The sequence below is a fragment of the Scophthalmus maximus genome, chromosome 2, assembly GCF_022379125.1.
Source record: "Scophthalmus maximus strain ysfricsl-2021 chromosome 2, ASM2237912v1, whole genome shotgun sequence".
In the NCBI taxonomy this organism is placed as follows: Eukaryota; Metazoa; Chordata; class Actinopteri; order Pleuronectiformes; family Scophthalmidae; genus Scophthalmus; species Scophthalmus maximus.
In genome coordinates this window covers 26465227-26481833 of record NC_061516.1, presented here as the reverse complement: position 1 = coordinate 26481833, position 16607 = coordinate 26465227, and the positions used below count along the sequence as shown (strand labels likewise).

Sequence of the window (16607 nt, the reverse complement as noted above, 5' to 3'; positions counted from 1 at the left end):
AGTGAAGACTCTAGCTTAACTTTCTCTGCCCAGATACGTTTGCCTGTGTCAGGTGAACGGTTCTCCACATGTAAACTGGAAAATAAATGTGTTGGTCTGTGATGCCATTGTGAGACGGCCAATGAACAAGGTCACAGAGACAAGTGTAATCAGTGAGTCAAGCCCATATATATATATATATATATATATATATATATATATATATATATATATATATATATATATATATATATATATATGTGTGTTATTTTTCTCTGTGTAATTTTGTATAAATGATTCAGTAAAGGCGCAACAATGAATGCATTACATTATTAAAATTGTGCAAGTTAAGCATGGATAAGGATAAATATATTATTAATATTAAAAGAGCTACAGGTTTCATTAATTTATATATAATGGGGCTGTTTATTTGTTACTAGGGAAAAGGGGTGAGACTAAATAAGTTTTGTCCCTCATCCCTTTCAGAACATATAAACCAAGTGTTGGACAGTTTCTGTTGCTTTATTTTTTTCCATTATTGTAAATAGTACTTGTTTAAAATAATAATTGAATCAAAAAGCAAATCAAATTATTCCTAGTTATCAGTTCATAAATACCTATATTTAAATTATTTTTCCAATTATGTTGTCTTCCTAAACCACATTCACGTTTTCTTATGGTCCATTGTCTTCAGAAGCCACCGCACTGTCTTGGAGCAATGGGCGTGTTTTGTCGTGACGTACGAGTAATGGGCGTGTTATGCCAAGTGGCTGCAGCTGCAGACAAACCCACTTGTCTTTTTATTCGGGCCGAGCCTCGAGGTGCAGAAGAGGAGCAACATGTTCGCCGTGCAGCTGCTGCGAGTGTCGGTACATGAGCGGATCATCGCCGCCGCCGAAGACTTTCTGCTGCAGGCGGAGGAAGGAGAAGAAGCGGCTCGAGTCCCGGCGCTGAGAGCGCTGCTCACCGAGCGGCTAACGGCGGCGGCGGAGGAGATCGTCGGTCTGTTGGAGGAAACCGTGGCGGAGTACGAAGACCGAGTGGAGCGGTCCGAGCGGGAGATCTGCCGCCAGAGGAGGCTGCTCGACGCCGTGTTGAAGCCCGAAGTCAGGCTGCACCGAGCGGGTGAGTCGGAAACACCCGAGCGAGGCCGAGATCGAACTGTCATGGCGCGTACGTTGCGTTTACGTGCTGGCGGACAACTGGGACATTTGGGCTTCGGGTTAATTTGTGTGTAGTGGGTGATACACTTTTCTAAATAGACAGAACAGAAACACATACAATAGTATATCAAAATAAATATATGGCAAACAAATGATATTCCATAAACGAGAGCGGCTGTATCGCCGTTTGCTACTACGATAACCGGGGTATGCTAACTTGGCTCCTAGGACCCCAACATGAAAACAACGGCGGACCAAAAAGGTGCCTGACTGAAATCAACGACATGTAGCAGGGGGTTGATGACAGGAGGGACTTTACATCACCCGGTGTGCCGATCTAATGCAGGCACATTCCCTACAGAAGTGCGCCACACAGAGGTAGCATATTAGCATTGTATTATTATAATTACTTACACTCAATACATAAAACCTCTTCAATAATTAGAGCTGCAACGATTATTTGATCTAATGAACTAAATAAATTAATCTGCAGTTATTATGATAATCAAAGAATCCTTAGACATTTTCAGGGTGTCAAACTGTTGCTTAAATTAGAGGTAGCTCGTTTTCATTCATTCATTCATCGTCTACCACTTTATCCATTTAAGGGTCGCTGGAGCCAATCCCAGCTGACATTGGGCGAGAGGCAGGGTACACTCTGGACAGGTCGCCAACCTATCATATACAGAGCCACATACAGAGACAGACAACCATTCACTCTCACATTCACACCTATGGTCAATTTAGAGTCTCCAATGAACCTAACCCCATTCTGCATGTCTTTGGAGTGTGGGAGGAAGCCGGAGAGAACCCACGCATACACGGGGAGAACATGTAAACTCCACACAGAAAGGCCCTGGTTGAACCGGGATTCGAACCCAGAATTCTTGCTGTGAGGCGAGGTGCTAACCACTACACCACCGTGCAGCCGCAGCTCGTATTGTTGTCACAAAAATTAACTGAGCAAAGAAGTGAGAGATTTATCCATAACCCTACATATAGTTAGAAATTCATAAGAGTAACAAAAAAAAAGACTAAATCAGGATCTTAACAGAAAAGGATCTAAACTAGAAAAATAATTATGGACGATAAAGTTTATTGGTCATGAATTGGGCCATGTGCCTATTCATCTTAAACGTAAAGCCTGACCGGAGCTCCCATCTTTTACAGAGGCAGGCTATTGGCTGGTACTTGGATCATATGCCAAATTATGATTGTCCCCGGTATAAAATCGTCAGATCGCACCACCCCTAATCTGACACTCAAGTGGAGTGTGGACAGCAGGCGTAAAAGTAGCAACAGTGATGAGTTTTTAAACTCAGACATAGTAGTGTGGATGCAGCCTGCAGCAGAGATAAGGGGGGACTACAGAGGTCTGGTGAGCCCGGGTTTCTGCTAAGTTTATTTTGTAGCCTACAGAATGTTATGAGATGTCATGAACGCGACTCTGCGAGGGCTTTTATTTTGGCAGGACAAGATACAGCGACGGAGCACTGTAGGCAAGAGAGGGAGGAAGCAAGACGAGTAAGGAAAGAGTAGTGTTACCAGGTACCTGTGAGAAAAAGTTATATTTCACTTCTGCTTATCGGTTCCAATATATATATATACACAGGAAACACTGTGAGCTCAAAATATATATATGCAGCGACCTCTGCAGACACTAAAGGATTTCTGCATCGTCATTTGTTCTGCTGTTCTCTCTAACTACTGGAAACAGATTTTGTTGTGTAAAATGCAGAGTTCTCCTTTAAGCTTCTCTTTTCTCCCCTACAGACGTCCAGCAGCTGTCTGTGATTAAAGAAGAGTTACCCCCTGAGCATCAGCAGTGGCGCCCCAGTGTGAAACAGGAGGAAACAGAGCCTCCCCACATTAAAGAGGAACAGGAGGAGCCAGATCCCCCCCACATTGTAGAGGAAAATGAACAGGGAGAGCAGCTTCAAGGGCTGGGGGAGGCTGATGTCACTAAGTCACTGTTCAGAGTGACTCTTGTCACTGTGGAGAGTGAAGAAGATGAAGAGAAACCTCAGTGCTCACAGCTTCAACAAAGTCAGACTGAGGAGAACATACGGGCCAAGAATTGTTTCTTGTCCTTCCCTGACAAGAAACAATTAAACTGCTCTGAGTGTGGTAAAATATTTAGGTATAAGTCAAACCTTATGGGTCATATGAGGATTCATACAGGAGAGAAACCATTTAGTTGCTCGGAGTGTGGTAAAAGATTTGGGTATAAGTCAAACCTTATGGGTCATATGAGGACTCATACAGGAGAGAAACCATATAGTTGCTCTGAGTGTGGACATGGATTTGGGCAAAGCTCACACCTGGTAAAACATATGAGGATTCATACAGGAGAGAAACCATTTAGTTGCTCTGAGTGTGGTAAAATATTTGCACAAAGGGCACACCTACTGATACATATGATGATTCATACAGGAGAGAAACCATTTAGTTGCTCTGAGTGTGGACAAAGATTTAACCGAAAGGGTACTCTGCTGAGACATATAAAGATTCATTCAAGAGAGAAACAATGTAGTTGCTCTGAATGTAGAAACATGTTTAGCGATAAGTCAAACCTGCTGGTACATATGAGTAGTCATACAGGAGACAAACCATTTAGTTGCTCTGAGTGTGGACACAGATTTTGGCAGAAGTCAGACGTGCTGGTACATATGAGGATTCATACGGGAGAGAAACCATTTAGTTGCTCTGAGTGTGATAAAAGATTTAGGCAAAAGACACACCTGGTGAAACATATGAGGATTCATACAGGAGAGAAACCATTTAGTTGCTCTGAGTGTGGACGCAGATTTGGACGTAAGTCAATCCTGCTTTGTCATATGAGGATTCATACCGGAGAGAAACCATTTAGTTGCTCTGAGTGTAGTAAAAGATTTAGGACAAAGTCAGACCAACTTAAACATATGAAAATTCACACAGGATAGAAACCATTTAGTTGCTGAGTTTGTGGTGAAAAATTACTTGTCAGGAAAATATGACAAGATGCATGTCAGTCCACACCAGAATAAATTATTTAGTTTCATATTCTGCAGCCAAGTTGAGTCAAAGTGAGGAGAACAGAGCTGCACTAAAACTGTTGTCCGATAGGCCCCTCTGTGAGCACCTGGATTCCACAGGCTTCACCCAGTATACAACCCTATGTCTAAAAACTCAAGCAGATTGGTCATTAAATTGTGTCACTATTCAAACAATAACCTGCATGCGCCAGTAAAACAACGATGGAGAGGAGAGAGTGAACGTGAGAGGATCAGAGCGAGATAGGAGCAAAACGCTCAGTTGGGAGGAGATTAGATTAAGAGGGGCTATTGTGAAACCCTAAAGTGACGTGCAGACAAATTACAGGTTCACAGGATCAATGGTTTCATGATTCTAACATTGTGGTGAGATACTGTTAAAGTGAGTAAAATATTAAATGATTAGTAATAATAATAAGGAAAGATGTTAATTCTGTGTGTAATGTATAATATTGGTTGTAGTTCCTTCTTTGCCCAGTAGGTGGTATATGGAGTATGGGAAAGCACAAATGGGGGAAGTGGTGAGAAGCAGTTTTTTGAAGTATTGAGCCATTGTTTTTTTTTGTTTTAAATACAAGTATATGTAGACCGACGCATGCTTCATGGTGGCTTAACCTGGTTGAGTAACGTATGTCTATGAATGTGAATCAATTCAACAACAAAGTATCTACATAAGATTAAAAAATTAGTTTCATAATTCTGATAGGAAAAGATGTAAAGTCTTTCTCTGAAGTTCTTATGAGCAATGCTTCCTATTGTCAGGTGAAATGGAATGTAGCTGTGGGCTCCATAATTCTTATACAGTGCTCTGTTTACTTTAATACTATAAAACTTCTGTACCACTCTGTATCAGTCGCTGTGAAATTGTGATTGTATCTTCTATTGACCATTACACTTTTATTAATATTCAAGTCAAACCAGTGTGTGCTCTCATTATGTGTGTTCAGTTATTCTACAGAAAATCCACAACCACCCCAACGGCATTGTGGGTGTGGCCTTTTGTGATTGTAGCAGAGGGACATTCAGGCTCTGTTCGCACCTGCTGTTAACGTCTGTCTGTTGATACAAACAAACATGATCTAACCAAACATATGAACTGACAAGACTCACAGGTGAACGTGTCTCCACATGTAAACTGGAAAATCAATGTGTTGGTCAGTGATGCTATTGTGAGAGGTCAGAGGCCATGATGAATGAACGAGGCCACAGAGACCTACATTGACTATTGAACCTGCTGACATCACAAACTCACATAAAGTAAGTGACTCACTTACCTACGGTGTCACGTCAGTGAATCCAGTAATTATGTGGATAATGTGGGGATTTTTTTGCTGCAGTACCACGAATGGCCACTGGAAAACATGTTATACATATGACTCCCTGATTACACTTTTAATCAAGAAAATGTATCAAGATACCAAGAAGTATCTCTCATATAAGAGTACTTGGTACTTTTAATTGTAGTGGAGTATTTTTACTTTCTTGTCTTGGTATTTTTTCTCCAGTAGATGATCTGAATGAAGTATATTTTTGTTGCTAATACCTTTTTCCTTGAGTTACACGTTGACCCTACTTGTAACAGAGTATTTCTACTCTGCAGTATTAGTACGGTTACTTCAAACTGTGAGTGTATTGTCGTCTTTGTCCTCCAGTCCAGCAGAGGGCGCTGTTCGCTTTCCTCTAAGTGAAGTGGCGTCGACCCGGAACTCGGTGTCTCTGTTTCCTCCCGCTCGCTCCGAGACTCGAGGTGCAGAAGAGGAGCAACATGTTCGCCGTGCAGCTGCTGCGAGTGTCGGTACATGAGCGGATCAGCGCCGCCGCCGAAGACTTTCTACTGCAGGCGGAGGAAGGAGAAGAAGCGGCTCGAGTCCCGGCGCTGAGAGCGCTGCTCACCGAGCGGCTAACGGCGGCGGCGGAGGAGATCGTCGGTCTGTTGGAGGAAACCGTGGCGGAGTACGAAGACCGAGTGGAGCGGTCCGAGCGGGAGATCTGCCGCCAGAGGAGGCTGCTCGACGCCGTGTTGAAGCCCGAAGTCAGGCTGCACCGAGCGGGTGAGTCGGAAACACCCGAGCGAGGCCGAGATCGAACTGTCATGGCGCGTACGTTGCGTTTACGTGCTGGCGCTCAACTGGGACGTTTGGGCTTCGGGTTAACTTGTGTGTAGTGGGTAATACGCTTTTCTAAATTGACAGAACAGAAACACATACAATATAATATCAAAATAAACGGTTAACAAATAATATTCCATAAATTATTATTTGTCAAAAGGCAGATGTCGGTATCACAGATCTTGTGTTTGTGGTGTAGATGCTGGAACCACTTTATCCACCACAGCAGCTCCGGAGTCTGTCGACACAGAGAACAGTTGTTGTTGCTGTACATAACATCAGCAAAAAATGAATCTGAAGTATAACATTACAACATGTGTCTATATGATCACGGACTGAGTCCCGAACATCACGTTTAACTGAACCGTGAACGTGGAAACTCTTCATAATTTCTCTGTACATTGTGAGGAGCTTCCTTGTCTTGAAATCGCTGGCCACTATCTCTTCCTTTCGCCAGCCTATTATGCCAGTGGGGTATCTGATGACTGACCCCTTCAGGCGACTCTTCAGGACCTGCCTTACTCTGCGTAGGTATTTGGCCGTGGCTGACTTTCTTGTGGCCTCCTCGTGATTCCCATTTGCTTGCGGGATTCCAGGGTATTTGGAAGGGGCTCTTTAGGGTTAGGTTTCACAAATAACGTTAAGTTTCACCCCCATCTTTTATACCGGAATGAGGAATAAGGTGTGTAAGGAAAGTGACCTTAAATGACTTCTGCTTGGCATTATATGTAAAATAAAAACAAAAACAAAAATATATATAAATATTATTGACTTTTCAGGCGTGGCGGGGGCTCCTGTTGGAGGGGCGGGGGCACCCCCCAAATTCAATGAGAGGGATACACTGGTAATGCTCGTTGCAATAAGTGCAACAATTTTTTTGCATATTAAGGCGGTAACATGAGCACCCTCTCAAAATATCTAAAAGTGCATACTGTTCAGATGGATAAATGCACCGTTCTGACAGCCTAGCTCCCAACTCTCCCATTTCCCCATCCACCTCAGGTATGTTAAGTTATGCTAGCGGTATATTATGCTAGCCAGAGCCCACGCAGAGTTCCTTAAATCATATAAACACATGAGTAATAACTTTTAACCGGCTGACTGTTAAGCTATGCGTCCATAAATGTAATGATGAAAACATGCAAACTGATGTTAAGAAACACTCAGTCAAGTGTAATCACTTTTCATCCAGTAATTAAGCTACCAATTTAACATTATATATATCATTAAACAATTTGAAACTTTTTTGTAAAAGTTGCAGCTATGAACCCTCCCACACTGCCCTCTGCTTCTGCTGGTCCAAGCCAAAGGCAAACCCAAAGCCCCTTCACACCGTTATGTAGCTCTGACACTTGACTTACATTCCTCCATGTTGCCTTGATTTTGGCCTCCAGCCTCCTCCTCCATGGGGTTGGGTAATGCTCTTTGTGGCTTATGCTGTTCATCTTGTAGGCAAGCATCTGTAGGGTCACTGTTGCTGTGGTGTAGATCAACTGATTGGTCTCAGTCCAGACTAAAACACGGTCCTGGAGTTTTGAAAATAGAAAAGGCAGTGGTTTCAAACTTTTCAGTTTTAGATGCTCTGACACTCCAGTCTGTACTCTAGTGTGGACAGCAGGTGTTAACTTGATGAGCTTTTAAACTCAAACAGAAGAAGTGAGGGGGAACTAATTATTACAATAATAATACATTTTATTTGTATTATTATGTATTATTTTAATAGCGGTCTCTGCAGACACTAAAGGAATTCCTAAATTTTCATGTGTGCTCTTGTTCTAACTACTAGAAACAGATTTTGATGTGTAAAATGCAGAGTTCTCCTTTAAGCTTCTCTTCTCTCCCCTGCAGATCTCCAGCAGCTGTCGATGATTAGAGAAGAGGTTCCCCCTGAGCAGCAGCAGTGGAGCCCCAGTGTGAAGCAGGAGGAGCCAGAACCCCCGCACATTAAAGAGGAACAGGAGGGACCATGGAGCATTCAGGAGGGAGAGCAGTTTCAAGTGCTGGAGGAGGCTGATATCATCAAGTTCACTGTGAAGAGTGAAGAAGATGAAGAGAAACTTCAGGCCTCACAGCTTCATCAGATTCATACTGAGGAGAACAGAGAGGACTGTGAAGGACCAGAACCGGGTGGTTTGAGATGTAACACTGACAAGAAACAATTCAATTGCTTTGAGTGTGGTAAAATATTAAGGAGGAAGTCACACCTGGTGAGGCATATGATGATTCATACAGGAGAAAAACCATTTAGTTGCTCTGAGTGTGGACAGAGATTTAGGCAAAAGTCCGACCTGGTGAAACATATGAGGATTCACACAAGAGAGAAACAATATTGTTGCACTGAGTGTGGACACAGAACTAGGCAAAAGTCCGACCTGGTGAAACATATGAGGATTCATACAAGAGAGAAAAAATATAGTTGCTCTGAATGTGGACACAGATTTTGGCAAAAATCAGACCTGCTGGTACATATGAGGATTCATAAAATAGAGAAACAATATAGTTGCTCCAAGTGTGGTAAAGGATTTATGCAAAAATCATACCTGCTGGTACATATGAGGATTCATACAGGAGAGAAACCATTTATTTGCTCTGAGTGTGGTAAAGGATTTAGGCAAAAGTCACACCTGGTGAAACATATGAGGATTCATTCAAGAGATAAACCATTTAGTTGCTCTGAGTGTAGTAAAAGATTTAGGACGAAGTCAGACCAACTTAAACATATTAGGATCCATACAAGAGAGAAACAGCATATTTGCTCTGAATGTGGACACAGATTTTGGCAGGACTCAGACCTGCTGGCACATATGAAGATTCATACAAGAGAGAAACAACATATTTGTTCTGAATGTGGACACATATTTTGGCAAAAATCAGACCTGCTGGTACATATGAGGATTCATACAGGAGAGAAACCATTTATTTGCTCTGAGTGTGGTAAAGGATTTAGGCAAAAGTCACACCTGGTGAAACATATGAGGATTCATACAGGAGAAAAAACATTTATTTGCTGAGTTTGGGGTGGGAAAATTGTTCGTCAGGAAATTAAAACATAACACATATAAGAATAAATGATTTAGTGGCATATTCTGCAGCTAATTTGAGTCAAAGTGAGGAGAACAGAGCTGCACTAAAACTGTTGTCCGATAGGTAATTCTGCAGGTACAAGCTGTGACAACCTGGATTCCACAGGCTTCACCCAGTATACAACCCTATGTCTAAGAAATTCAAGCCGATTGGTCATCAGCTCACTTCACTATTCAAACATTAAAACAAATGCCAGTCAAACGACAGCATGTATGGCCCATTTATGCCCATAAATGGGCCTGCAACGCAAATATCCACATTTTTTGCACCGTTCTGGTTGAATCGCACCAGGGCCAGCTTGGACTCCAACCATGAGTGCAAGAGAACACAGAAGGCGAGCAATCCGGGCAAGAGGGGGTGGAGACCTACACTGATCTCATGCGCGGCTTCTCTGGAATCTAATTGACGGAAATCGTTGCGACTAAGAACTTTAATTCCTGAGAGGACACACTGCAGAGAGTAGTTGACGCGACCACAGCAGTTTACTAATCACTACCCGCCTCTTCCCCCTCCCACACACATTGGCCTACACTGGCGGACTCGCTCCTTCGTTTTTATTTTTTTAAACAAATCTGAACATCTGCAGGTCGCACCCATGGAGTAGTTGTAAAAAAGAAACTACTCGCCCTATCTCACAAATGGTCGCAAAATGATGGTTGTTTACAATATCTTTACTCCAAGTCCAAACACTCCACTCTGCAGTTCAGTGTTCAGGGTTGTGACTGACTGCAATCTTAAATGCCAGGGGAGAGACCAGGCTGGCTCCCCTGAGAAACAAAAGTCATCCTGTCACAGCGTGTTAGACATTTTAGATTTAGATGGGCTGTTCAGTAGAAAATGGAGTCCCTCAAGTGACCTGCAGACAAATGACAGGTTCACAGCATCACCATGGTTTCATGGTTCTTACCTTTGTAGAGAGAGACTGTTAAAGTGAGTAAAAGGTTAAATGATTAGTTTAATCATTTTAATAAGAAAATATGTAAAGTCTTAAGTTGTTATGGGCAATGCTTCTTGTTGTGTCAGGTGACACAACAAGTGGTACTGAACGTAGCTTCAGTACCATTCCGTATCAGTCGCTGTGAAATTGTGGTTTGAATCTTCTATTAATCAATATATTCGTATTAATCTTAAAGTCAAACCAGTGTGTGCTCTCATTCTTTGTTTGTGTTCAGTTATTCAACAGGAAATCCACAAACAGACCAAAACACTGTGGCTGTGGCCTTGTGTGATTGTAGCAGAGGGACATTCAGGCTCTGTTCACATCTACTGTTAACTTCTGTCTGTTGATCCCATCAAACATGTTGTAACAAAACGTATGAACTGAGAGACTCACAGGTGAACGTGTCCCCCTGTTAACTGGAAAATCAATGTGTTGGTCAGTGTTGCTGTTGTCAGAGGACAAGAGTCTGTGTGGACCGAGCCAAAGGTTGTGTTGACCACGATGAAGGAACGAGGTCACAGAGACCTACATTGACTATTGAACATCTGCTGACATGAAAAACTCACACAAAGTAAGTGATTTACAAAATTAAAATACTCTGAAGAACCTGTTGTAGTTGTAGTTATACTAAGACATCGCCTACGGTGTCACGTCAGTGAATCCAGTCATGGTTAACAAAGATTTTTTCTGCTGCGGTACCATTACTGGCCACTGGAAAACATTGTATACATATATATCTATATGAGCTACAATGGGCTTGACTCACTGATTACACTTTAATTTAATTTAAAAGTATCATGATACCAAGAAGTGTCTCTTATATGAGAGTACTTGGTACTTTTACTTGTAATGGAGTAGTTTTACATTTCTGTCTTGGTAGTTTTTCTCCAGTTGATGATCTGAATACTTCTTACAACACTGGTTAAGTATGTTTTTGTTGTTAACACTGTTTTGCTTGAGTTACACGTTGACTCTACTTGTAACAGAGTATTTCTACTCTTTCCACTGTTACTTCAGACTGTGAGTGTATTGTCGTCTTTGTCCTCCAGTCCAGCAGAGGGCGCTGTTCGCTCTAAGTGAGGTGGCGTCGACCCGGAAGTCGGTGTCTCTTTCCTCCCGCTTGCTCTCTTTGTTCGGGCCGAGACTCGAGGTGCAGAAGAGGAGCAACATGTTCGCCGTGCAGCTGCTGCGAGTGTCGGTACATGAGCGGATCAGCGCCGCCGCCGAAGACTTTCTGCTGCAGGCGGAGGAAGGAGAAGAAGCGGCTCGAGTCCCGGCGCTGAGAGCGCTGCTCACCGAGCGGCTAACGGCGGCGGCGGAGGAGATCGTCGGTCTGTTGGAGGAAACCGTGGCGGAGTACGAAGACCGAGTGGAGCGGTCCGAGCGGGAGATCTGCCGCCAGAGGAGGCTGCTCGACGCCGTGTTGAAGCCCGAAGTCAGGCTGCACCGAGCGGGTGAGTCGGAAACACCCGAGCGAGGCCGAGATCGAACTGTCATGGCGCGTACGTTGCGTTTACGTGCTGGCGGACAACTGGGACATTTGTTTGTAGTGGAAATTCCGCTTTTCTAAATATACATAACAGCTCGTCACGCAATATAACATAAAAATAAAAAAAAAATAAAAAATATATATATATATAATAAATGATGTTCAAAAAATGATTGAAAAAGATGTCGGTATCACAGATGTTGTGTCTGTCATGTATATTCTGGAACCACTTTATCCACTACAGCAGCTCCGGTCAGAGAGTGAATGTCGACACAGAGAACAGTTGTTGTTTCTGTACATAACATCAGCAAGTGATGAATTTGAAGTATAACATTCCAGCATGTGTCTATATGATCACTGACTGAGTCCCAAAAAGGTGCCTGACTAAAATAAACGACTTGTAACAGGCGTTGATGACAAAGACACAAGGGAATTGTTTTCCCTGTAGTTCACCACACAGAAGTAAATTATTTAAACCATATACAATCATCGATGGCATATAACAACAAATAAGTGAAAGAAAATCCATAACCCTAAATTTAGGGTACTATTTTGGACAATAAGGTTTATTGTTGAACTGTAAAATATTCGGCCTACATTGGATATTTTTATCCTACGTGTTTGATAACCACACTTTAGGGATAATTGCAAAAAATGTGTTTTCATATATATATACAATTTTTTTTACTCTGTAACATTGGCCTCAAAAATCTAGCATCGGCCGGGCTCTAGTCCTCACACATTCTTGTTACTTCCCACCACTTTAGCATTTTAGCTTTATCTAGAAATGATCTCCATCCACACTAGCACACGTGACATGATAAATCAAGGACACTGATAATGTGTCATTTTACAATAACACGTTAGAGGTGCACGATAAGGTGTAAACTGGTATGTTTGCCGAAGATTATCATAACGTCAAAATCTCATGCTGGCCCATGCCTAGTGTTTTTGTAAACAGGAAGCGCATTGTCTACTCTGCGGTTGATATCTTAGTTACTAAGCTAGGAAATGTTTTAGGAAATACTATGAACAAGGAACAGCGATTGGGAAGAGAACGTGGGCGTCAAACTTTTCTGTTTTAGATGCTCTGACACTCCGGTGTAGTGTGGACAGCAGGCATGAATGTAGCAACAGTGCTGAGATTTTAAACTAAGATGTAGTAGCGTGGATGTAGCCTGCAGCAGAGATGAGGGGGGGACTACAGAGGTCTGGTGATCTCACTCCTTTCTAACATCAAACTGGAGTCTTCAGACCTGACCCACGTTGATGCTGGTGACATCATTTGAGGAACTTTCTCAGATTTGAAGCAGCGACCTCTGCAGACACAAAAGGATTTCTACATGTTCACGTTTGCTGCGGTTCTCTCTAACTACTGGAAACAGATTTCAATGTGTTAATGCAGAGTTCTCCTTAAAGCTTCTCTTCTCTCCTCTGCAGACATCCAGCAGCTGTTTGTGATTAAAGAAGAGTTTCCCCCTGAGCACCAGCAGTGGAGCCCCAGTGTGAAGCTGAAGGAGCCAGAGCCCCTCCACGTAAAAGAGGAACAGGACGAACTGTGGAGCAGTCAGGAAGGAGAGCAGTTTCAAGTGCTGGAGGAGGCTGATATCACTGTGAATAGTGAAAAGGATCAAGAGAAACCTCAGTCCTCACAGCTTCATCAGAGACAGACTGAGGAGAACAGAGAGAACTGTGAAGGACCAGAACCAGGTGGTTTGAGATGTAACACTGACAAGAAACAATTCACGTGCTCTGAGTCTGGTCAATTATTTAGGAAAAAGGCAGGCCTACCGGTAGGCATGAGGATTCATACAGGAGAGAGACCGTATCGTTGCTCTGAGTGTGGTAAAAGATTCAGGAAAAAGTCAGGCCTGCTGAGACATATGATGATTCATACAGGAGAGAAACCATTCCGTTGCTCTGAGTGTGGTAGAAGATTTAGGTGTAAGTCGCACCTGCTATCACATATGACGATTCATACAGAAGAGAAACCATTCATTTGCTCTCAGTGTGGACAAATATTTGGACATGAGACAGATCTGCTGGATCACACGAGGATTCATATGGAAGAGAAACCATTCATTTGCTCTGAGTGTGGACAAAGATTTAGACATGAGACAGATCTGCTGGATCACATGAGGATTCATACAGGAGAGAAACCATTCCGTTGCTCTGAGTGTGGTAAAAGTTTCAGGAAAAAGTCAGCCCTGCTGAGACATATGATGATTCATACAGGAGAGAAACCATTCCGTTGCTCTGAGTGTGGTAGAAGATTTAGGTATAAGTCGCACCTGCTAACACATATGAGGATTCATACAGAAGAGAAACCATCCATTTGCTCTGAGTGTGGACAAAGATTTGGACATGAGACAGATCTGCTGGATCACATGAGGATTCATACAGAAGATAAAACATATAGTTGCTCTGAGTGTGGAAAAACATTTAGGAGAAAGTCAGACCTTGGGAGACATATGAGGATTCATACAGGAGAGAAACCGTTTAGTTGTTGTGAGTGTGGTAAAAGCTGTAACCAAAAGTGTACTCTGCAGACTCATATGAGAGTTCATATGGGTGAGAAACCATATGGTTGCTAAGGGTGTGGAAAAACATTTAAGAAAAAGGCAGACACACTTCATCATATGAAAACTCATACAGGATAGAAACCATATAGATGCTATAAGTGCAGTGCAAAATTTGACCAAGATAGTAATCTGAAGAAACATCAGAGCTCACGCAGTATATAGTGTGTATCTGTGTATCTTTGTGTGAGGGTCGTGACTGACTACAATCTTAAATTGAGACCAGGGGCCTGAACTACACAGTGGTTGTAGTTCCGGTTACCAGTGCGTTCATGCGAAAGATGCAGAGTCGTTTCAATGATGTGAGATTTCCCTGAGGTTTTTTTTCAAAAATGTAAGTGTCTTTCACAAGAAAGTTGCTAGTGTTTTCAGCCATGACCATGAGCTGAACATACAATAGCATTAGTTGGGCCTCAACCTTCCGACGACAGAGGAAAGAACGTTGGTTACGTATTGTAACCTTAGATTCTATGAGTATAGGCATAGCCCACTAAGACCTGTCGCTATTGGGTTTATCCCTGGGAAATCTGCTCCAAATGGCCTTAAGCCAAGCAATCGAGGAACCAAGTTTTGATTCCACCATTTAGCCTGTAGTTTCTATGTTTCTTGTTTGTTATACTTCTCTAACTTTCGACGCACCATTACAAATCGGCCATTGATTAGATAGACACACACACTCTCTTTTTGTGAGATTGTATATTGTTGTTTTCAACTTCTTATCTTTTAAATAAATGTATCTAAATGTCATGTCTGGTCTATTCAATTTTGCACAAGAGTAGAACTCCTAATCCTTCAACCTTTGCTCACTAACAATATGGTGATTTCGGTTGTAATTGTTACATAACTGAACACACAAAGAATGAGAGCACACACTGGTTTGACTTGAAGATTGCTAAAAAATATATTGATCAATGGAAGATACAAATCACAGCTTTGGCAAGAATCAATCTCACAGCGACTGATACAGAGGGGTACTGAAGCATTATAGTATTGAAGTAAACACAGCACTGTATAAGGACTGTGGAGACCAAAGCTACATTCTATTTCACCTGACAAGAAGTGTTGCCCATAAGAACTTCAGAGAAAGACGTTACATCTTTTTATGATAAAACTTATCATTTCATCTTTTAATTTTAACAGTCTCTCGCTGCAAAGTTAAGAATTGTGATGCTGTGAACCTGTCATTTGTCTGCAGGTCACTTATGGGGCTTTTCCATTTTTCTATTCATTTCCACGTGTGCACAACAGTCCCTCTAGATCTAATCTTATCAACACTAAGCGTTTTGCTCCTATATCGCTCTGATCCTCTGACTTTCACTCTCTTCTCCCTCGTCATTTGACTGGCATTTATGTGTCATGGTTTGAATAGTTACCTAACCTGCCAGCGAGCAGGTGATAAATTCCTTAATTTTCTTTCAATCGATTGACCGCAATAGTTTCGACAGATCGCTCGTGTCACTGATGTTATTTGCAAAACATTTGTTACACTTGTGGAAACGAGCGTTGTCTCCATCGTAGTGCAGCCACACTTTTGACCGGGTCACCTGCGCCATCAGAACAGATCTGTGCGTCTGTCTGTGCTGTGACAATTGGCTCTCCGACCACGGCACCGGGCTCCGACACAGAAGCACAGATCTGATCTCTCCTCAGTAAGCTGGTCCTCTCACCATTATAAAAACCAATGTTGGTTGTAATGAATGCATCCGCAGTTTTCCCGAACAAGACACTCTGGTATTAATTGTCAATACTCTATCTGCATTCTCCAGAGCGTTGCAGAAACTTCCACGCGATCTGATTGATTCCTCTGATTCCGATCTCCGAACCCTAGACCGTACCCTCAGTTCACTCTCTCTGGAACAAAAAAACCCAGAGTTTCCCTGTTCTCAGGTGTAACAGACTCAGAGTTTTGACACAACCTGCTTTCTGTAATAGACCCTGGTTGTCAGGTGTAGCTGCAGTAAATTCATTTAAGGCCGACATCTTAAATGAATACTCGTATGTCTCACCAGGTGTGACCTTTGCCTAAATCATTTACCACACTCAGAGCAACTTAATGGTTTGAATCCGGTGTGAATCATCATATGTTTCTGTAGGACTGACTTCTGCCTAAATATTATATATAATATATAATAATATATCCTGCTTCCCACTGGGGCTCCACTGCTGCTCATGGGGAAACTCTTCTTTAATCACAGACAGCTGCTGGACATCTGCAGGGGAGAGAAGAGCAGTT

The 16607-nt window shown here is 42.4% G+C and overlaps 3 protein-coding genes across 5 annotated transcripts; all 3 read left to right on the top strand.

Moving 5' to 3' along the window:
- Window positions 1-554: 554 nt before the first annotated feature.
- Window positions 555-10504, top strand: LOC118300231 (zinc finger protein OZF-like). Of its 2 annotated transcripts, XM_035624489.2 has the most exons (3): window positions 555-800; window positions 5922-6225; window positions 8131-10504. In XM_035624489.2, exons 2-3 carry the CDS (start codon window positions 5940-5942, stop codon window positions 9291-9293), a joined length of 1449 nt encoding a protein of 482 aa, XP_035480382.1. In that variant the 5' UTR covers window positions 555-800; window positions 5922-5939; the 3' UTR covers window positions 9294-10504. The 2 variants fall into 2 exon arrangements, with proteins under 2 accessions (XP_035480382.1, XP_035480383.1); XM_035624490.2 differs by lacking the exons at window positions 555-800; window positions 5922-6225 and adding an exon at window positions 6675-6809.
- LOC118301591 (zinc finger protein OZF-like) lies at window positions 799-5091 on the top strand. 2 transcript variants are annotated; one of them, XM_047328251.1, is made up of 3 exons: window positions 799-1104; window positions 2614-2690; window positions 2916-3056. In XM_047328251.1, the coding sequence occupies exons 1-2, from the start codon at window positions 819-821 to the stop codon at window positions 2679-2681; spliced, it is 354 nt and encodes a 117-aa protein (XP_047184207.1). In that variant the 5' UTR covers window positions 799-818; the 3' UTR covers window positions 2682-2690; window positions 2916-3056. The 2 variants fall into 2 exon arrangements, with proteins under 2 accessions (XP_047184207.1, XP_047184204.1); XM_047328248.1 differs by lacking the exon at window positions 2614-2690 and having other exon boundaries at window positions 2916-5091.
- A 545-nt stretch (window positions 10505-11049) lies between the features above and the next one.
- Window positions 11050-15132, top strand: LOC118300232 (zinc finger protein 501-like). The gene is made up of 2 exons (XM_035624491.2): window positions 11050-11760; window positions 13236-15132. The coding sequence occupies exons 1-2, from the start codon at window positions 11475-11477 to the stop codon at window positions 14387-14389; spliced, it is 1440 nt and encodes a 479-aa protein (XP_035480384.2). The 5' UTR covers window positions 11050-11474; the 3' UTR covers window positions 14390-15132.
- Window positions 15133-16607: the final 1475 nt, after the last annotated feature.